Consider the following 20,748-nt stretch of genomic DNA (forward strand, 5'->3'; position numbering starts at 1 on the left):
AGGAAACAATGCGAGTTGAAAACAAGGTGAGTGAGTCATGAAAACGTCTTGTACCTAAAACCAGCAAGGATCTGGGATGCCCCTGCACACAGACAGCCTCCCAGACAGAAGACTGAATTCATGTCTGATTTAAAGTCAGCAAACCTGATGGCAAAATAGAAATTCAGTCTAGAAACCACAATGGATGGATGGAGAAACACAGGCTGTGGTGGGGACACAAGGTTCCGGCTAGTGGAGCTCTGGTGAGTGGATTAGCTGTAGGAACATCCTGTAAAAGTCAGCTAATGGGTTCAGCTGAGAAGTCACACAAAGAAAGGAACAGCAAATGAACAAGCATGAGGAATGAATTTAAAAAGTCGTGAAAGCTGAAGATCTCAAATCAGTCAAGGCAGCCACAAGCAACTCTCTTTCATCAGGATTCTTGTTGAACTGTGGAGGATCTTCAGCAGCTTATGGAATTAAAAGCCATCATAAAGCTAAAATTAATGCCGCTGCTTTCGATGAATGTTATATTTATGTACAATTACTTGGAATAAACATTTGATTTTGTCAGCTTTAAATCAGATGCAACCAGAGAAGTTCCTGGAACATAAAAACACAGCGTGCAAAAAGCACCAAATGAACACCTACTGTACATCCACCCTCAGAAAATAATTCAAAGTCATCCACTTAACACATACACACACACACACACACACACACACACACACACACACACACGCACACACACTCCAGCTGTGTTTAGGATCAGGTTAATTAAGTGTAGTGGAGGATACGGGTGTGTAGGTGTGTCGAGTTAGTGTCCAGAGATACAATTAAATGGATGAAAGGATTGACTGTTTTGAAGTCAATGGAATAATAAAAATATATGCATGTAGAAATTAATAATAGCACTAGTGAATAGAAGGCAGTGAACTCTCCATAATTGAATCAAAACAAGCCAGAGGTGTGTCTGAAGAACTCGCCCATGAATGCAGAGTTTAGTGAACCTGAAACAACAAACTTGTAATATCTGTGATGAAGAAGTCCAAAATGATTGCTCCCTTGTTCAAAGCGAACTAAAAAGCTTCGAGTAGATGCGATGTCTGTAAATTATGAAATTCAGTAAATAAAGAGCTGCATTGTTTTGTCTGTTCATCTATGTTTAATCCAGTTGGAGGAGATTTTTATCTCGATTCAAGAGGCTTCCTTGTTCAACTGTAATACAGACATTAGATGTGAATCTGATGACAATTTGTGTCACTCAAATGGCAGCGATCACAAAGACTGTGTGTGTTTCAGACTAATTTCATGCTCTCTCTGAATCATCTCCACATTTTCAATTATTGGCAGATATTCATATTCAGGAGCTGTGTTTTCGTCTCAATAGAACTGTTGTTGGTCAGTATTAGATTAGAAAACACAAAACACTATCATTCCTCTGCGTGGTGAACTTTATATTATCTCCATCTGATTGATTACCGATCATTTATAAGCTGCATGCTCTACAAGACTCTCAAACAGACACACGTGAATGGAAAATATTGAGCAAATTTAATTTCTGCAACAACCTCAACAACAAAGAGGAAGTGAAACTGAAGTGTGTGTGTGTGTGTGTGTGTGTGTGTGTGTGTGTGTGTGTGTGTGTGTGTGTGTGTGTGTGTGTGTGTGTGTGTGTGTGTGTGTGCGTGTGTGTGTGTGTGCAGGAGATACAGACAGCTGGGAACATCAGTCCCCGCCCCTTAGCTCTTCTCTGATTGGCTGTGTTGTTGTTAAGGGCATTTAATAAGGAAACAAGTGGCTGCTCAGCCAAACAGGATTGAAGTAAAATTTCCCCAGGCATGTGGTGATGTCACGTGGCCTTGTTAAATGGCAAACCGCAGACTTTAATGGTCTGATGAAACTAAAAACACTGAGACAATACAACTTTTCAAACCTGTAAGCTGACAGCTGGCCTACTTACAGGTTCTCTGACAGGTTTATGGCAGCCTCAAGTTAAACTCTAAGGCATCTAGTGTTCTATTTTTTAAGGTATATATTTCTAAAAACATCTGTGCACATGTGATTTTTAGCTCTTAAAGGCTTTTTTTTTTTAAATTATTAAAGAGACCTGTATGTGTTAGTCTGACAGTGTACCTGCTACCAGGTGCTTTGAAATGTTTATGACAATGACCCCTTGTGGTAAATACGACTGCAGTGAACATTGTGTTTTAATTATCTCTTTAAATGATTTAATTTCAAGTATGTAAAGTATATGCATTTGTGTTTATTGGCTTTAAATTAACATCAGTTATTATGGAGATGGATGTTAATTGTCAAAAAGTTATTATTGTTATTATTATTATTATAATTATTATTATTATTATTATCAATATAGTACTTATTATAGATATCACTATTCAGAAATAACTACTTTTTTAATATTGCTATTGTTAATGCTGTCATAGCTGTTGTTCTGTGTGTGTGTGTGTGTGCGTGCGTGTGTGTGTTGTGTGTACTGAATAACATATCCTATATGCGTGCTTACTGCACCCATGTACTGACTTATTTTTCATCAGAGTCATCCATGAGCTCCACAGTTGTTAGAAGAGGTCTGCATGGCCCGCCTACGTTTACCTTAAGTGTACTTATTAGGTCATGTGTTCATCACACCAACTTGTTAAGTGGTGAATTCTTATGACTACAATTTACTCTATCCTAATTTATCCTAATTACCCTTCAGAGAAGAGCAGCACTCAGAATGAGGTTACGTGAAGCCATGACACTCCGTGACACCAGAAGAACCAAGTTCTTCACAGATTTAGAACCTGGCTTTGCAGAGGAGACACTCCGAGCTCTTTCTTTATGAATCTGAGACTATTTATCAAAGTAAATGAATTTTCATTTTCCAAATGCTTTTCTTTTTTGCAGTACGACTCGTTTGACTTGAGTAAAGTTTGTCTTGAATGTTCACTTTGCGAAAACGCTGCCTGTGTGTTTATTGCAGGAGATAAATTCAGATGCAACCTCACCCCCCCCCAACAAGCACACTCCCACACACAAACCTGCTGATGCACGTCACACATGGTGAGAGGAGAGAAAAGTACTTCCTCTGTTTCCTGTGTTGCGCGGCTTTGAGCATGTGACCCCCCCCCCCTTTAGGAAGTAAATCGAGTTCTGTACAGCAGCGTTATTTTAAGTGATCGGAATCGTTTGCCAAATGTTCTCCACTTGGATTAATACCAGTTTATACTGTCACCTCACTTTACTCACGTTTTTATCTGTAAATTTGATGCTTGTCTCAAACACAACAAAAGCAAACATGTTTATTCAGCAGGAAGCTGCATGAACAATAACAATAATCTCATTATGACTATCAAAATCACTGCATATAGGAATGAATATAGGAAGGAATGAATCTTTAATGCAGAACGATATTAAGAGCTGAACGGATCATCTTTCTCTTAATCTCTCACAGACAATGGCTTGTGTAAAAACACAAACACACTAGCTGTTTTGCATTTGTGCTAATTTTTTTTTGACATTTAAAAAAAAAAAGTTGATTGCCTTTGAATGAGTGGGCAACTTAGTGGGCAGTTTGCTCTCCAAAATACCTCCCAGTTTGCTCAACAACAGGAAAACGCCTTGAGCACTTGGACCACTCTGAATAAATGGAGAGAGACACATTCTTACACGGTTGCTAGAAACAATTTACCGTCATGAACAAACAACGATGTATTCACCAGCTTTGCATACGAGTGACTAAAGTTTTAAATGCAGAAAGGTTGATCTCTCAAACAGCATTAATAAACCCCAGCAAAAATGGTTCATTAGACTGTGTGAAAACATTTAACTGTATGCTTGGAAAAGTCACTTCCTAGCAGAGAAACTGTAGGATCAACCTGCAAACAAATGGTTGTGCGTCTTATTTTCAGTCGCTGCGTGCACGCAGCTCAAGATACATCAAGCTCAAGAGGGACAGAGGAGGAAGTGTGTGTATGTGTGTGTGTGTGTGTGTATACATATGTGTATGTGCATGTGTGTGTATGAGCGTGAGTGCTTGTTTTTCTCTCTTTATGAGACCACATTTTGTTTTCGGCCTCCGCAGTCAAAACTGAGGTTATTTTTGTCTTTACTTCTGCAAAATGGAATTATAGTCTTGTTGTTTTGAGACTTTTATGACTCTTCTAGTCAAAAGAAGAAGAATGTTTAAAAATTTGCATTTCCTTTTTTAAATTTTCATAAGAGGTAAGAACAGTTGATTCTATCTTTAAATGTGTTGGTGTCATATTAAGGATCTGACTCATTCACAAAAAACATTGGACCACATCAAATGAAACATCTGCATATAAGAAACTTTGGATCAAAAATTTAAATACTCATGAGACAGAAAACGCTGGACAGTTCATTTCATTTGGTCAGAAAATGGTGTGACGGGAAAAATAAGACATCACAACGTGAACGCAGACAATGTCGGTTCCCTCCGATCCTGATACATGTGTGTTTGTGTCTGTGTGTGTGTGATTACACGTATGGGAGGAAGAAGCTGGGGGGGGGGGAGGATGTGGGGGTGGTGATGCAGTTCCCAGCACTGGCTCATGCCGGTTTGTGCTGCTTCTCGCTGGCCCAGCCCCGCTGTCAGGTCCAAGGTCAGCGGATAGTCGGATTGATTTGGGATGGGGGGTGGGCTGGAGGGGGGCTAAATTAAGTGGTCAACCGCCCTGTGCAGCTCTGAGGAGTTTGGCATGAGTGCCCACTGGCACAGCATGTGAATGTCAAGAACGCATGCAGCAGGCATCTCAAATCTAAGATACTTTGACGTGTCATATGGATGACTATTTAGGAATCACAGCTCTGAGCAGCAACAACATGTGATCGTTCTGTTTTGTTTAGACTTTTTAGTTCATACAGAAGATGCAGAACCAAAAGTTAACTGGATGCAGCTTCTCTCTAAATAAGATTCCTGATTTAGGCACTTCTTTAAAGTATGTCTTTTATTCTATATTAAGATTAAACTCACTTTATGGATCCCTCAAATGGGGAAATTCTCTAAATATATATATATAAAGGTAAACAGCAGATGTAAATAATTGATAACCACTGGAATAAGCTAGTGATCCTGAACATACGTTTAACATATGCAGGCGTTCTGTTTTGAGCATCTACATTTGGCCCAACGCTGCATCACGGACCTGTCGCTGAAGCTTTAACCTAATCACTTCATCAACCTCTTCAGCATCATCAGCCACCACCACCAGCGGATATCCCTCAATGAAGATACCAAGGAGTTCTTTCCTCACAAATTACCACTGCAATAAACTGCTGGGTTCGGGTTAACACTTCTCTGTCCGGTTGAGGAAGTGGATGTTTTATGCAAAATTGAATGCCTAAAAATATCAGTAACCATCAAACCTATGCTCTCATCATCATGTCTGTGTAGGTTCTCAGTCTGAACTGAAGAAGTCTCTTGGATGAGAGACGAAACGTCTTCAAGAACTTTCTTAACGTCCAGTGGATCGACTCAACGGTTTTTGGACAATCTCATCATCATCATCATATTCAGCTGTTTCTCCAGTAAGTCTGATCCAAGGCCCTGCTCCCTTCAATGCCACCATCATTTTGTTCAAGATGATCGCACCAGTGAAGGAAGCTGTCATATCTGTGTGAACAAAACTAGTTTGCAAATAAACTTCACAACAAAAACATAGACGACATGCTAAAGAGCAACTCGCCAGTCATGGCTGAGGAACATTACAAAAGTTTTCATAATTTTTTTACCGCCACTCTAAGCCTCCCAGTCAGTTTAGAGGCTTTGAATGCCAACTTTCTTCGTCTTAACCACACATTTTGATTGTAGCTTCACACCGATGAGCTTATTTCACTGCCATCAACAAGGTTGTGTAACTGAAACATATTCTGGGTTTCGTCAGAATCACGTAGGAAGTGAAAGTAGATGATTCAAGACCAGCATTTGATCACGCTTTATAAAACCCATGAGTCAGCACACGAATGAATGAAATCAAGGCGGATGAACACGTAGGGAGGCCCCCAGAAGATTTATGAGGCAGGGGTCAGAAGTCAGGAGTCTGCCTTCTCCCCTGAACCGATAGAGAGATGGACCGGACCGGAGATAGATGGGACTCTCCAAGAAGTGCTGCTGATATCTTTTCGTACGCCATGAATAGTAAGTTGTTTTCAAAGCTAATACAAGTTTCATCCCCTTTATGGAAGCCACTCCAACCACCGAATAGGAAGCTGAGGGAAACCGTTATGAAACAAGAGTCCATGTTTACTCGACGAGTGAAGATCGCGGGTGATAAATCACATATTAATAGAACACGCGGTGATCGCCGTTGAAGACTGTAACCCGAATTAGCCGATCCAAGACTGTGAGTTTCGGACTTGGCAGCCAGTGAAGTCCATGAATAGCATCAGAGCAGGAGAGCGCTGCGACTGACGGCCAGCTGAGCCGTCGTTACGTGGATTCACAGACGGACGCCGCCGCCTCTGACCTCGCTGCCCGTCTGCTATCGAGGCTCTAAAGCGGCTTTGGATGACTAAAAAACAAGATCGGATGACACGGGCGCTATCGTTCCTCGCTCTCATGCCACCTGTTTGTTTATAGTGTTGTTTTACAACCGGGCTGGTCTGTGTTCATCTCATCGTTAGAGCCAGAGATATCAATACTTATCCTTTTCTTCATCCACTATTTTCAAATTGTCTGGCCCAGGTTATATCTTGTTTTTGTGAGACCACTGAAATCAGTCAGTGCTGTTTTATTTAGTTTATCATCATCATCATCATCATCATCATCATCATCATCATCATCATCATCATCATCATCTTTATTATGTTCATCTGCTCCTTGTCTTGATTATGATCCCAAGTCATCGTTTCAGCATCTTCATCAATCCGTCTCTGAATCCGCCACCAACATCCTTACATCATGAAGAACTTAAACTAATGTCAAGTATGTCTGATAATCAATCAATCAATCAATCAATCAATCAATCAATCAATCAATCAATCAATCAATCAATCAATCAATCAATCAATCAGTGTTTCCCTTCTTACGTCACCTGTGGGGGAACACTCTAAAATCCTGGATCATCCCGACAGGACCGACGCTGACCTCCCCCCTCGGTGATCCCCTTAAACTTCTGGGGAATGTGTATCAAAAGTGTTCCTGGTGACAACAAGCGCATGACGGCGCTGAAAGAGAAAGTTCAGACTGACTCAGAGGAAAGGCGAGAAGGAGGAAGAGGGAGGGAAATGGAGGGGGGTGGGGGGTGGAGGTAATAAAGCCTGCTCTGGTTCAGACCGGTTTCTACCCCCTTTCCCTTCTCTTCTCTTTCCTGCCCTCCTCCTGTCCTCGACTTCACAACATCTCGTGGCCTCTGTTGTTTTTCACCTCCTCTTCTTCTGTTTTAGTCTAACTTCCTTTTTCCTCTCCTGTCTTCTTCCTCTTCTCCTTTTCACCAACTCTCTTCATTTCCTCCATCATGATCATGAAAATTAAAACATTAATGGCTCCAGAGGGAACTCACTAGTTCACTGATCATTCACCAGTGAAGAGACGATCATCCTAAAAACCCAGAGGCGTGTTTTTTTTCTTAATGCCTTTAGCAGTATTGCTTCTGATCAATAACTGACTTTTCTACACAAAGGCGTGATGGTATCCTTGTTGTTTTGCCTTGGAAACAACAACGAAACTGACATCTGTATAAACGGGGCGAGGCTGTTAGGATGAAGGGGACACAATCTGACAAACGGAAGACTTAAAAAGCAGACAATGGTGGCGTCTATATCAACAAAGAAGAAGAAACAGTGGAAACCAGCAGAGTGTGAGGCTCAGATGCTCCTCTGGATAGAGGCAGAGATGTAAAAGTGAAATATGTTGTTCAACATAACACTTGATTATGATTCCATGTCATTTATTATACATCTTCTTGCTATCTAAAGCCTGAGAATGGAGTGCTGTTCTGATTGGTCAAAGGCAAGATGAAACGACAAACATGGGTGTATGAGAGAGAAACAAGACGGACGGATCAAGAGATAAACTCTCCTTCCGTTCCCTTCCTGCACCAATGGGACTCTGCAGCAGAATCCTCTTTAAATGTGTTTTCCACAGATGTAGCAGAGAAAAACAAGTCAATCTCAAGGCTGTGAAGAGGGGCCATGTTATAGCGAGGGTCAGCAAACGGAAAGGAGGCTCTGATATTTGCTGCCAGCTGTTGAGATTCCAAACACAGACGGATGGAATTTGGTATTTCTCAGCAAAAAGTGCAGCGTCTGGCTTTCCGTTGGAGCTGGAGGGTTTGTTCTGGTGCAGGAGGCAGGAGATGTAAACACGGCGGGGCCGAACAATGTTTCCTCCTCCAGGCCGTCTGCCAGACCGATTAGTGAATGTCAGCATTGAGCTCCGACACAAAGCAACAGCTCAGTCAGCTGAGATGAAAGACTAATGGAGGCTTCTTGAACCAAGACTTCTTCTGTATGTTCTGTTTTCGGGGACGGCGCGTTCAAGGCTCGTCATGAAGCTCGCTTTAAGATCAGAACTCTACTCCTGCAAGCTAATCCACTCAGTTTCCTCCCATCAACAGCAAATCCTGTCTCACCCTGTTACGTTTGGCTCCTCTCCCCCTTGAAACAACTCCTTCCAAAAGTTTTTTATAGATCCATATTTATATAATATGATTCGGTGCCAAAGGCAGCGCGTACAAACAGGCAGCTCTGGTGACAGAGAGACATTTGATCATGGGATGTACTAATTAAAGCTTGTTTACAGTGTGTGTGAGGCAGCAGATCCACTGGACATGTTGTGTATCTCATCAGTTTGTATCACTTATCAAATGAAAGCCTTCCTGTCATTTATGTAATGGATTTTTGTGTTTCCACTTCATTTATATTTAGTGGCTCCAAGAACACAGAAAGTCCGGATTTTATCACATAAAAGGCAAAATCGTGCATTCATCTTAAATTGTTTTCCATGTCAGAATCCAAGCATTATTATTATTATTATTATTATTATTATTATGGAGTGGTGCAGTATTAGTATTGTCACTTTACAGTAAGAAATGTGGAGTTTGCATGTTTTCCACCTCCCTGTGGGATCCCTCTGGTTTCTCTGGCCTCCTCCCTCCATCAAAAGCGTACAATATGAGTGAATCCAAAGCTGTTTCAGTCAATCCACTGGACTTTGAGAAAGTTCTTGAAGATGTTTTGTCTCTCATCCAAGAGAATTCTTCGGTTCTTACAATGGCTGGTCTTGTCCCAGTTTATTAACCCTGTGGGGTGTGGTCAGTGTAATTCACATTTCAACGACCGTCGTTGAAAGCCGTCTGGCTCCTCGACGATTGTTGATGGGAGTGTCAAAGGGGGGGTCGTTGAAATGTGAGTTTCACCTTTGTATGCTAATGAGGGCCATTTTCATGAGACACATCACCTGGGTCAATCTGCTGAGACAGTCTTTTTGGGAGTTTTGAAAGGACATGATTGTCAATGGGAGAAAAGTGATGTCGCAGACCACCCCCCCCCCTGTTCAGAGATGGCTTCTTACAATCATGTCCTTTCAAAACTCCCAAAAAGATTGTCTCAGCAGATTGACCCAGGTGATGTGTCTCATGCTAATGGGCCTCATTAGTACAAAAAGGTGAAACTCACATTTCCTTTGACACCCCCATCAACAATCGTTGAGGAGCCAGGCGGTGTTATGTGAATAACACTCACCACACCCCAAAGGGTTAATAAACTGGGACAAGACCAGCCACTGTAAGGCCCCCGTCCACACGATAAGGGATTTTTTTTAAAACGGAACTTTTTAAAAACGCATCGAAAACGATTCCAGTCCACACGACAGCGTTTTTAAAAAAAATCTCCGTCCACACGTAAACACACCAGTGCGTTTTCGAAGACTGCTCTAAGCATGCCAAACCATGTGGTGGCAGTATTGAGTCAAATTTTATCCAATAGGAATCGTCCTTGTTTTGATTGTCACAACACACGGGCCCATTAGTATGACGTCACAGCGGTTTTCGTCACAGGCAAGACTTCAGAGTTTTTTAAAAAGTCGCGGATACGCCGTCCACACGACAACGCAGACCCAGAAATGAATCATTCAGAATTCCTAAATAAATAGATTAAAAAACAAATACAACGTTAGCATTGTCACCGTAAGAGGTTCCCTGGGTTCAAATCCAGACGTGAGTTTGCACGTTCTGTTGGTTTCTTGTTGGTTCTGCCTTTCCTACCTTCGGCTCAAAAGCGTATCAAGACCTACATGAAGTTCCTGACCGCACAAACCCCAAGAAAGAGAAGACTTTCTAAGTGGATGATGCTTTGGCCTCAGCTGGTAGACACTTATAACTGGTGACACTACTGGACTGCCAGCACTTCTTCATCCATCCCAATCCACCGCGCTCAAGTGGGTCAAATCTGACCGTATAATCACTATCAAGGCTTTGTTGGGATTTGAATTCAGTTCCAGCTCACATCAAATCATTTTAATGACTTTAAGCAAACACACACATCGCTTCCCTTCAGTCACTTTTACTATAATAAAGTTTTTAACATGTTTGAAGTGTTTGTTTCTTCATGTATTCATTATACGTCGTGGTTTGTTTGTTTTTGGGGGTATTTCCTATTGCTAATGGTGATCAGTGAGATCAACCAGTTGGAAGTGGTTTCTCTTCACTGGGAGGATGTCGTTTTTAATCATCCATGCTGATTAATTTATTTCAATGATCTAATTTTTCATGGGCTTTTAATCTTGTAGTTAGGTTGTAAAGTGGTCCAGTACAGCTTTGTCATGGTGACGGCTGATGTAATATGTTCATCCTCTGTGGTTAGTGATTACCCTGGCAAACTATAAAATCAGTTCCAGATGAAGCTTTGACGTGAATAACAGAAAATGTGAAAATTATAAATTAGGGACCAAGAAGTCTTGGTGATGGATGAGTCTACGGTGTCAATAAGCTGTCATCTTCATCATTAGTCAGGATGATTTCAAGTATTTGTAGAACCAGGGGTAAGCAGTATTTTTGTCGCTTGTGGCCAGAAACAGGTATCGACCATAATGACACACTGGGAGTGTTGAGGTGAGTCACAGGTAACTGGAGGAACAAATCACAACAACCAACCGCCAATCATTTTCTGGTGAGTAATAAATATAATTTACCGTCTCATCACACCTGGAGAATTTAAGTTTCCACCCACAGACTGAAAAACAGGAGTTGGTTTCATCCAAATAATACTTATGGCAAGTCGTCAGACATTAGACGACTAAAAATACAAGACTAGAATAAACATTTCACCAAACAGCGTGTAATCAAACGGGATATCGCCATCAGGTCAGTGGTGAAACGGCCTGACCTCATGTCATCATCAGTCACTCTGCCTGGTCGACTCGAGTGAAACTGCAGCATCCAGCAAAACACGCAGCAAAGCAAACACACACGTGGTGTGTGTACTGGTCATGGCCCTCTGGGATGTTTCAGATTGTCGTTCTTAGAAATCAGGTAATGCGAAAAGTGGGTTCCGGAACGACGACGCTGACTCAGCACAAAGTTCATCAAGGAACCACAGAATTAACCTGAACTCAAGGTGGATTATAATTTTAATCTAATGTTTGGACTTCATCCTCAGGATCAGCTGTTAACTCATTAGCCAGAATGATTTTTTTCTAATTCAATTCTATAAAAAAGAAGAAGCCATCTTCTGTCTACTGAATTATAAACTACACAACCCAGCTCACCTCTAACACCCTTCCTGGGTGTTGCTGACTCGTACTTGTCAGCATGAGTTTGATCACAGGCAGTCAGTGCAGAACGATGTGTCCCGTCCATCCAGAGGAAACATCACGTCATCACCTCGACAGGGATTTCCTGTGCAAGAGAATAAAATAAAACAGGTTTAATTTCATGGATGCTAAATAACAAACTGTGTAAATACGTGTTACACGTGTTTCGTCTGGACCCCTGCAGTGTTTAGATCTGAAGCCATGTCTGCAGCCGTGACACGTGCAGCGTATGTTTCCATACTATAAATACCTCTGGTTTCGTTTTCGTTCCTCGTCCTCCAGCCCAGACCCGTGGATGATAACCCACACCCACTACCCACACGTGTTTGCTGTGGAATCACCAACACAGACGTGACCTCACGGCCGCAGCGCGGTTGTTGTCGTCGTTGGTTGCTGCCCTCAGATGACCTTGATGACATCAATGCTCCTTCCAATTCACTGATGAGATTCGAATCAACAGGTTTCCCAATCTGTGTATGAACAGATCCATAAATGATTGCAAACATGAGCCTCAGAGGTCACGCAAGGAGACAAAGTTACCTGCGCCCCGTTGTCTTTTCTTTGATGATCCACAGGCCGGTAGCCAAAGCAAACCTAATAAACCTGGACTGTCTGATAAAAAGAGTCCCTTTAAGGACTTGCACACACTTTTTATTTGCTTTATATGACTTTGGGGTATTTTGTTAAGTACTCTTAAATCTCTTACCCCTAACTACAAGAGGCAAAAATTAAAATGCCATGGTAATTCAACTAAGGAGTCATACTTAGGTGAACTTACGACTTGTAGGACTTGGAGAGAAGTCACAATCGGAGGTTTTGAATGAAGAGAAGAGTGCTATCAGGATCACTTGAAGGAACCTCTGGGATCCAGAAAATAAGGATGCTGGTTCGGAGACCATCGTGCAGAACTTCCTCTCATGATTTTAACACCATTAAGATCCAGTCTGAGTGGCACCCTGCTGTGATTTATAGACTGAAATCCAGATGCCAGCCTTAAAGAATGAGGTCATTTTTTTCATATCGATATTTTACAATTTTGAATTCTTATTTAAAAACAGAAATTGGATTTTTCAAATTATTATTTTTATATTTAAGGCTTGATATATTTGCATGTCTAGTTTTTGTTATGTGTGCGCACCACAGAAACTTTATGGCACAAAAATCCAGCTTCTTATCAGAAGAATTGTCATCACCATAAATTACTTTTAAAAAATTACTGACAAATGATCAGATGAACACATTGGGGTATTAAAAGCTGCTGAGTGACATTAACTATGTGCGTTTCCTTCACTTGGAGGACAAAGTGGTTCAGTTCAGGAAGAAAATGACTCAGGGCCACATGTTGACCTCAGCTGTCAGCTCCCAGGAGGAGGAAGGAGTCCAGCTTCAGCCACAATTCTAGAGCTCCCTCTAGTGGAAGTAAAGAGTAGTACAACAGAACTACAGTATTTGCATTTAGTCTACTTTTTATATGTATGTAGGGTTTATACAGTGGATTAAAAGATGTTTTTGTGGTTATTTTTCAGAATATCTGAACTCAGGATCTCTACATATGTAAAAAGAGCCCAGGGGGCTTGAGCGTGTTAAGGAGGTGTGTGTTTGCAAATAGATACACCTGAGTGTGTGTATGCCAGTTAACTCTTTCAATGTGTGTTTTCAATCAGTGTCTTTGTGTTGATGGTGTTATTGCTGTAATATATTAAGGTCAAACAATTTTGCTCTGTGATGGATGATGAACTTTGAACCTGTAAAATCTTTGTAATAAATTAAAGCGATGCATGACTTTTTGTAATTATCTTGAACCCTGGGAGACCCGGGGGGAGGGAGCAGTTTTCATTCTGAACGTGTTCTTGGAATTTGGATTAGGGTTCAGTTTAATTAAAAGGGGATGTTGGGCCAGGGTTGAGGTATTTGAATTTATTAAGTGACTTTCTAGTCGTCACTGCTTTGTGATCATTTCATGATTCTCAGTAGCAGGACTTCAAACTGCCGTTAGCACACTTTCTCAACTAAAACATAGTCAAGCTACGTACTGATTTGAAGCCACCAAAGGCTTTCATATTTTGTCCAACAGTATGAAGGTGTTGTTTTTTTTTAATTTGGATTTTTGTACCTGACTTTCTGGCACAGATGTCACGGGTACAGTTCATTCAACTTTGTTGTACTGGGTTCTTCTATTTCAAGGCTGGACAGCAACCTGTGGTTCTTGTTCTATCAAATAAAATATCCTTAAAATGTAATTCTATACCACTTACTCTGCATATTTAACTGTTCTGGATTTCCTTTTCCAATCCTTGAGGATGATTTTGACTCATTAAATAATTAGTCAATTTTCTCTGGTTCAGTAAAAGGTCAAAATACAGAAATGAACGGAAAAACTGTAATTTATTAAAGCACATCAGTTACTGTACAGCCAACAGTGTTGTAGTCGAACCAGCTGAGGAGCGATCCGTCTCTGTGCAACAGGACCGTAACATGACAGCTACCTGGAAACCAGAACACACATCTGATTCCACCTTTGCTCACTGCAGTGAACTGCTAGTGGTTAATAAATTGGGCGCTTCCTCTCTGCAACAATTATCAGATAAAAAATAATCATGTTCTGTAATAAGTTTTGAACAAACACAACTTGAAATAGTGTTAAAATGTCGCTTTAGTGCACAAAGAGGATGAGGAGATTTCTTCAACATGGCCAAATGCTACCTTGAACCGGTCACACGACTTATTAACCAACAAACTGACACAAGATAGAGAAGGAGGAATGTCATGGCAATGCAAAACACATGTGGAAGTAAATTATATTCAGCCAGTCCACTTCCTGTCGCTGCCTTTCAACGACGTAGATGCATTTTGTGAGGAGGACCACCAGCAACACCACAGTGGTTTCTCCTGAAGGACATAAAGGAAGCAGACTCCTGAAAAAAATACTCAGTTCTAATGACATTGCTGTTGATGAAGTTGCTTCGAATCGTTGGAACATGGAGGAAGACCCCTGTGAACGGAGCAGAGGGGAGGCTCTTATGGCACAGCTGACAACATTTCAAACGGTTGGACGGCGTTCCCGTCCTCAGACAACGGCTTCAGTCAATAACCAAGAGGCAGCCACGTGAAGAAGAAAACATTTTTACATGAACCACCTGGATTACAGTGCAAAACACACACACATCCAACACACATTCAGACACAAACAATTACAGATGGACTCGGTTCGAGTCCAAAGGCCGATTTCAGTGACGACCGGATGGAGGAGAGGAGGGGGGGACTTTTGGCACAGTCACTGCAGCTTTATTCACCTTAAAGCAAAACACTTTTTTTGGGTAACTGTTGTCTTTATTAATCCTCCTTGTGTCCATACTTCACTGGATGGGGTCACCATTAAATTGGCGTTAGTTGGGTTTTGCTTTAAAAATGAATAGAGCCCCTTCTTTAGCTCTAGCTTGCCAGATTTATGGCAACATTGACAACAACTATGCACACCCTGTGCAACTTAAAAGAAACCTGGGTTGAGATTTAAAAACAACAAATAGACATACATAACCCAGTTCAATCCCTAGCTTTTATATTTAAAGCTATAAAGCCAAATTGGGGATTTTGCATCTCAAAAATAACGTTACTGAAAATGTGTGGCACTCAAACTGAATTCTGAATACAAACTGAATTCTAATTTCACACTAACAGAATTCTCTGAAGGCCAGACGGACAGGATCAACAGCGGGAAACTCTCCTGAAATCTATCAAGAATATATTTAAAGACATGAGTTGGAACTGGGATTAAAAAAAAAACATTAAAAAAATTATAAAATCTGTAAAATTTCTACTATGTTTAAATATCAGGAATCAGTGAAGAAACAGGCGGGACATAAACAGAATTAACAGTAATATTTGTCACTTTTGTTCTTTAGCGTTTGGACTCGACCTGATCGTTCTCACACTGCTTCCAAAGACATGACATTCAAGAACCAACAGTAAAAAACGAGCAAAACAAAAAAACCCACAGAACATTTCCTTTGTTTCTTCTCTTAAAGAACTGTACAAGATTATTACAAAAATCAATAATTAGTTATACATATTTATATGACACGTGTTTACGTTATATTACTATAAAGAAATACAACTTTCTGTGTTGTTCTTGTTTTGGACTCTGACTGCAGTGCTCCTTTCTCAGACGCATGTCGTATAATGTCTTTATCTCTGTCTCACTATGACTGAAACTATGGATAGAAAGTGAGATCGAACGCAGGTTTAAATGTGAGCAGAACGTCTATAAATCTGCAGTAGCAAGGGTTGGCCACACAGGGGAGCTAAATTGTGAACCTACATGAGGTTATGCCTAAGTGAACGCAAATTCAGCTTTATAACACCTCTTATAACAACAAAAACAGCATCAGAAAGAACCACTGAGCTTCACACCACCTGTCTCATCACCAAGCTGGTGGTGGCCTCCTCCCCGCCTGTTTCTTCCCTCCTCTTTTTTCAGCTGTTTGCAGCCCGAGAGAGCAGCGAGCTCTCCTCGACCACCATCAAAAAAAAAAAAAAAAGAAAAAGAAAAAAAAAGAAGAATAAAGAAAATAGAAAAAAGGAATACAACATTTCTCCACTGCTTGTTTCCTGAACTTGTGTTCCTCGGCTCTAGAGTGTATCCTGCAGAGGAGGGGAACGCCGAGACGTCTAGGCAGGGCCCTCCTTCGGAGACGATGGGGTCTGGGACGTGGAGCCAGATGAAGACGAGGCGGAACTTTTCAGGGAGCCCAGAGTCTTGCTGAGCCAGGAGTTTTTGGCCGCCTGGATCTCGTTCATCAAGACTCCCCTCTGGTGCTCGAGCTCCTGCAGCGACAAGAGGAGCAGAGAGGAGGAAAACGTTTGTTCTTGCATTCGTTCATTGAACACATCCTCCTACGGTCTTGTTTAATCTCCCCAGACCTCTTCCTCCTCCTCCTCCTCCTCACCTGGATGCGGCACTTGGCCTCCACCAGCTGCAGTTTGGTCTGTGCCAGCTCCAGCTCCAGCTGCCGGAGCTGCTCCTTCAGTCCATCCTTCTCCTCATCCAGAGGCTCGTTGGACATCCTGTCCTTTCCGGGGGATGAATCCTGGAGGGACCCCAGTGTGCTGAACAAGTCTCTGCAGTGCTCACAGCCCATGACTTTCATCTGGACGGACGAAGAAACATGGAGGACAGCGGGTGAAAAATGTCTCTCTGCTTAACCTTTCAGCTAAACACTGTGTAATCCATGAAATGAATATTCATAGAGGCTCATACTGTATTAAACACACACTCCTCATCCTGACAGAAAAATTAAAATCTCTGTGGGAGGATCATGTCCTCATGAAGAACTTCTGATCCAGGCAGGGGATGGAGATGTTGTGAGCGGTAACTAAGACTGAGATCCCTTTTCTTTATTTACTTTAGTTCTCTCTGGTCTTTTATTAATTTTCCACTGAGACATGAGTAGAATGGCTGCCTCGTTTTACGTCCAGCTGCAACTTCCCATTTTGACTAGCGACGCAATGCATCACCAACGGCGTCCTGATCTTTCTCCAGGCCTGAGCTGACACATTACCACACCCACAAAGAGCGCTAAATGCTAGGTCATTTTTGTTATAGGTGTGATAGCGTAGTAAACACGTGAACAGCGTTTATCTCACCCTGACGATGTCCAGCTCCTCTTTTGTCGCTGCCTGTTGTTTTTCCAGCCTCGTGCTCAACTGGGAGCAGATCTGAAACGTGGAGAGGAAGTAAAAGATAAAGAGATGCAGAGACGACATTTAGAACATGTGTTTCTTCAGGAAAACATAAATGGCCAGTGTGAGCTTCGTGTTCTTGGGGTTCTGTCCTTATATCTGTGTGAGAGAAAACAGTCTGACTTGTTTGTATTCAGCGATGATCGCCGTGGTTTTCTTGATCTCCAGCTCCGCTTTTTCCAGCTCCCTCCTGAACACTTCCTTCAGCTGAGAGAGAGAAACAAGATTACAAAAACACCAAACTACAAGCTCAAGTGTTAAATACGATACGTAACTGGTTGCTTCATGAAAGGCTGGTAAAATTCTCCTTTCTAATGACGACTATCTACGTACAGAAGCAACCGAGGTCTGTGGTTTTCCACGGCTGAGCTGCTTCAGCCCAACGAGGGCAAATGGAGGGAAAAACGTTACCTGAGCCGTCTCCTCCTCCTGCCGCCTCTTCTCCTCCTCCGTCTCCACCAGACGTTGTTTGGTGCTCAGCAGCTCTTTGTTCAGAACGTCGGCCTTGTCTTCTGCCTGAGTACAAACACAACCACACAGAGGCCCTTCACTGAGCAGAGAACATCACATTAAAAAAAGCTTCTCCTTTCATCCAGGAAAGAAAAAGAAACACACAAACCGATGCCACCACACAAGTCCTACACGCACGTACAACCTCAGGAGTGTCAGGTGGAGGTTTTCTTCTCACCTGGTCGAGGTCGTTCCTCAGGGCGATCTTACTGGTGACCAGCTCGTGGGCCAAGTCGTCATTTTCTTGTTCCAGACGCATACTGGCTTCCTGAAGGCGCCGGTTCTCCCTCTGGATGGACACAAACACACACAACGCTTCATTTGGCTGATGAAATCAGGATAATAGGAAATCGGACTATTAATTAGCTTCTGATAAAACCTTGATAATCATGTGATCTAATGTTTATGTTTGATGCATAACCAAAAGAGCAGCTTTTGGCCGAAAATAATTACTTATTAATCCCGATCAGTTTTAGCGTCCTTCTGCAACACACACACACACACACGCTTACAGAGACACACACTATCGTCATCTTAATGTCCCCATTGTACACACTTATTGGAGTCTCATGATTGCTGCCTGTAAACAGCCTCACATGACCGTCGTGGTCGGGAGCAGATGTGAGGGTGAAGAGCGTCACCTGACCCGACATTTCTATAAAACGGTGACCTCTACTACTCCTGATCCACTTCAGTGGTTCAAACATGGACATATGTGAACACAACTTAGTTAATCACTACAGCACACCATACATAACGATGCCCACAAAAAAGACACATAAATACATTCACGCCTGCTTATCTGTAAACATGGACGCAGAATCGGCTCCATGTTTGGAAACAGTTTGTGTACTTCTAGTTTGAATGAACCTCTTCCTGTGAGCAGAGGAGTGTCACGTTTAATTTGGGAACACAGGAGACAGACCTTTCAGGACACATAACAAGCTAAAATCTTCAAGTCATATCAATGTGAAAAACAACGAAGAGAAGCTCACACATGAAGGTTTAAGATCAGTTCCAGCCCCTAAACATAGATATCCCTCAAATGTCTCATATTAAAGTGTTTGCAGGAGCAGAGGCAGCTTACCGTGTCCAGTCACAACGGCTTCAAATGTCTGCAGCAGCGCGGATTAAACTTGAACTCATGATCCTGACAGGAGTTTCCCTTCAGCGGATGACACTCACCAGCTTCGCCCTTTTCTCTTTTTTTTTTCATCGCTTTTATTCCACATTATAATAAACAGAGACAGCAGCTCAGAAAAGGTCAAACTTGCCGGAAAAACCTATAGATATCATGCGAGTCAGAGAAAAATGTTACAGCTGAATTACAGTAAAAATTTAGCAATCAATCCTGGAATAAAACACGTCGGATTTGATGTGCTGATTTTTACGCAGCAGTATTCCTGTTGTGTTTTTATTGTAAGACTATTCCCAGCGGTTACAGACGAGTCAGATCCAACATCTTATCTAGAACAAAAGTCCTTCCTTCCTTCCCTCCAGAGCCAGCAGCTTATGATCCGCTGCGTACAGCAAAAATATCTGTACCAGTAGGTTTTCTTTACTAAAGTCTTCCTGGTTGGAATGAAGAGAATGTTTAACATGTCTCCATGTATTCCATGTCTCCATTAATGTCTCCATGTCTCCATTAATATTTAACTTCATTCTTCTCTACTTCTACTGACCAGAGTGTTCAGCATTCAACGAAATGTTTAGCTAAGACAAAAGCTTTCAAAATATTGGAAGAATTTTGACAAACAAAGTAAGTTTAACCACCAAAGATTTATTTAATTAAGGAGAAAAGAATATGTTTTGTTAGAAAAACCAGAATGACAAATTCATGTAAAGACAAAAAGAAAGAAATCCTGCAAAAACGAGTATGAGATGCTGTCTGGTGACAGATTGAGTGTGTCTGCATCTTCTGTTTTTACCTTCTGAAGGTATCAGAATCATCTGACACCACCCCAAAAAAACCTGCTTGAGATGTCTGAGACAAAAGCAATCCAAGTCTGGTCTGTGTGAAAAGGCGCCTTTTAAGTCGGAACGGTATCACAAATATTAACAGAAGTACGGTTTGATTAAGCAGTGTTACATTCAAAAGGAGATCGTCTAATCTTAGAAACACACACTGTCTTCTTCAGTGACGCAGAACACAGAAGAGAGGACTATTTCTCCCAACATATCAGCATTGATAAAACAATGTAAAAGTATGAAACAGTAGAAAAGTGTGTGTGTGTGTGTGTGTGTGTGTGTGTGTGTGTGTGTGTGTGTGTGTGTGTGTGTGTGTGTGTGTGTGTGTGTGTGTTCCATACCTGATATCGGTCAATGGGATCCTCCTGTTGCAGCTGACTCTCTCTCAGGGTCTGGTATTCCTTTTCGAACTTCTTTAGCTTTTTGGTCGGGACCTGAAAACATTTCAAAAGTTGAAGGCATCATTTGAATCTTATCTTAAAAGAGCTGACTGATTGTATTTCAGCTGAGACCGAGGTCAGCAACTAAGGGGGGCTGGGGGTGCAGCCATGCATTTTAAAACTCAGTGTGAGGGATAATCGGTAAGACTGTGAAACGCCACCCTCGCCAGTATCTCCTACCGGCCTTCACAGACGTGAAGCGTTAGGAGCGTTAGCATCCACTGAGCACTCAAATGATATTCTACAAAATTCCATATTGCAAATGCAATGTGATCTGTTAAAGATATACAAAGACACAAAGTCATAGTTACATCACGAAAAGATATAGATTCCAAA

At 41.7% G+C, this 20,748-nt stretch overlaps 1 protein-coding gene across 3 annotated transcripts in view; it reads right to left on the reverse strand.

Moving 5' to 3' along the window:
- Positions 1–14,847: 14,847 nt before the first annotated feature.
- rabgap1l (RAB GTPase activating protein 1-like) overlaps positions 14,848–20,748 on the reverse strand; it is an 85,112-nt gene continuing 79,211 nt past the window's right edge. For 2 of the 3 annotated variants that reach the window (XM_068318780.1, XM_068318781.1), the window contains exons 20-26: positions 20,314–20,406; positions 18,183–18,293; positions 17,906–18,010; positions 17,618–17,701; positions 17,399–17,470; positions 16,702–16,902; positions 14,848–16,579 (exon numbers count right to left, since the gene is read on the reverse strand). In XM_068318780.1, the coding sequence (XP_068174881.1) occupies positions 16,424–16,579; positions 16,702–16,902; positions 17,399–17,470; positions 17,618–17,701; positions 17,906–18,010; positions 18,183–18,293; positions 20,314–20,406 (822 nt within the window). In that variant the 3' untranslated portion in view covers positions 14,848–16,423. Of the gene's footprint in view, positions 16,580–16,701; positions 16,903–17,398; positions 17,702–17,905; positions 18,011–18,182; positions 18,294–20,313; positions 20,407–20,748 lie in introns of those variants that run through there. The other variant, XM_068318782.1, reaches the window with a different exon arrangement.

The sequence above is a fragment of the Antennarius striatus genome, chromosome 7 (assembly GCF_040054535.1).
Source record: "Antennarius striatus isolate MH-2024 chromosome 7, ASM4005453v1, whole genome shotgun sequence".
Taxonomy (NCBI): Eukaryota; Metazoa; Chordata; class Actinopteri; order Lophiiformes; family Antennariidae; genus Antennarius; species Antennarius striatus.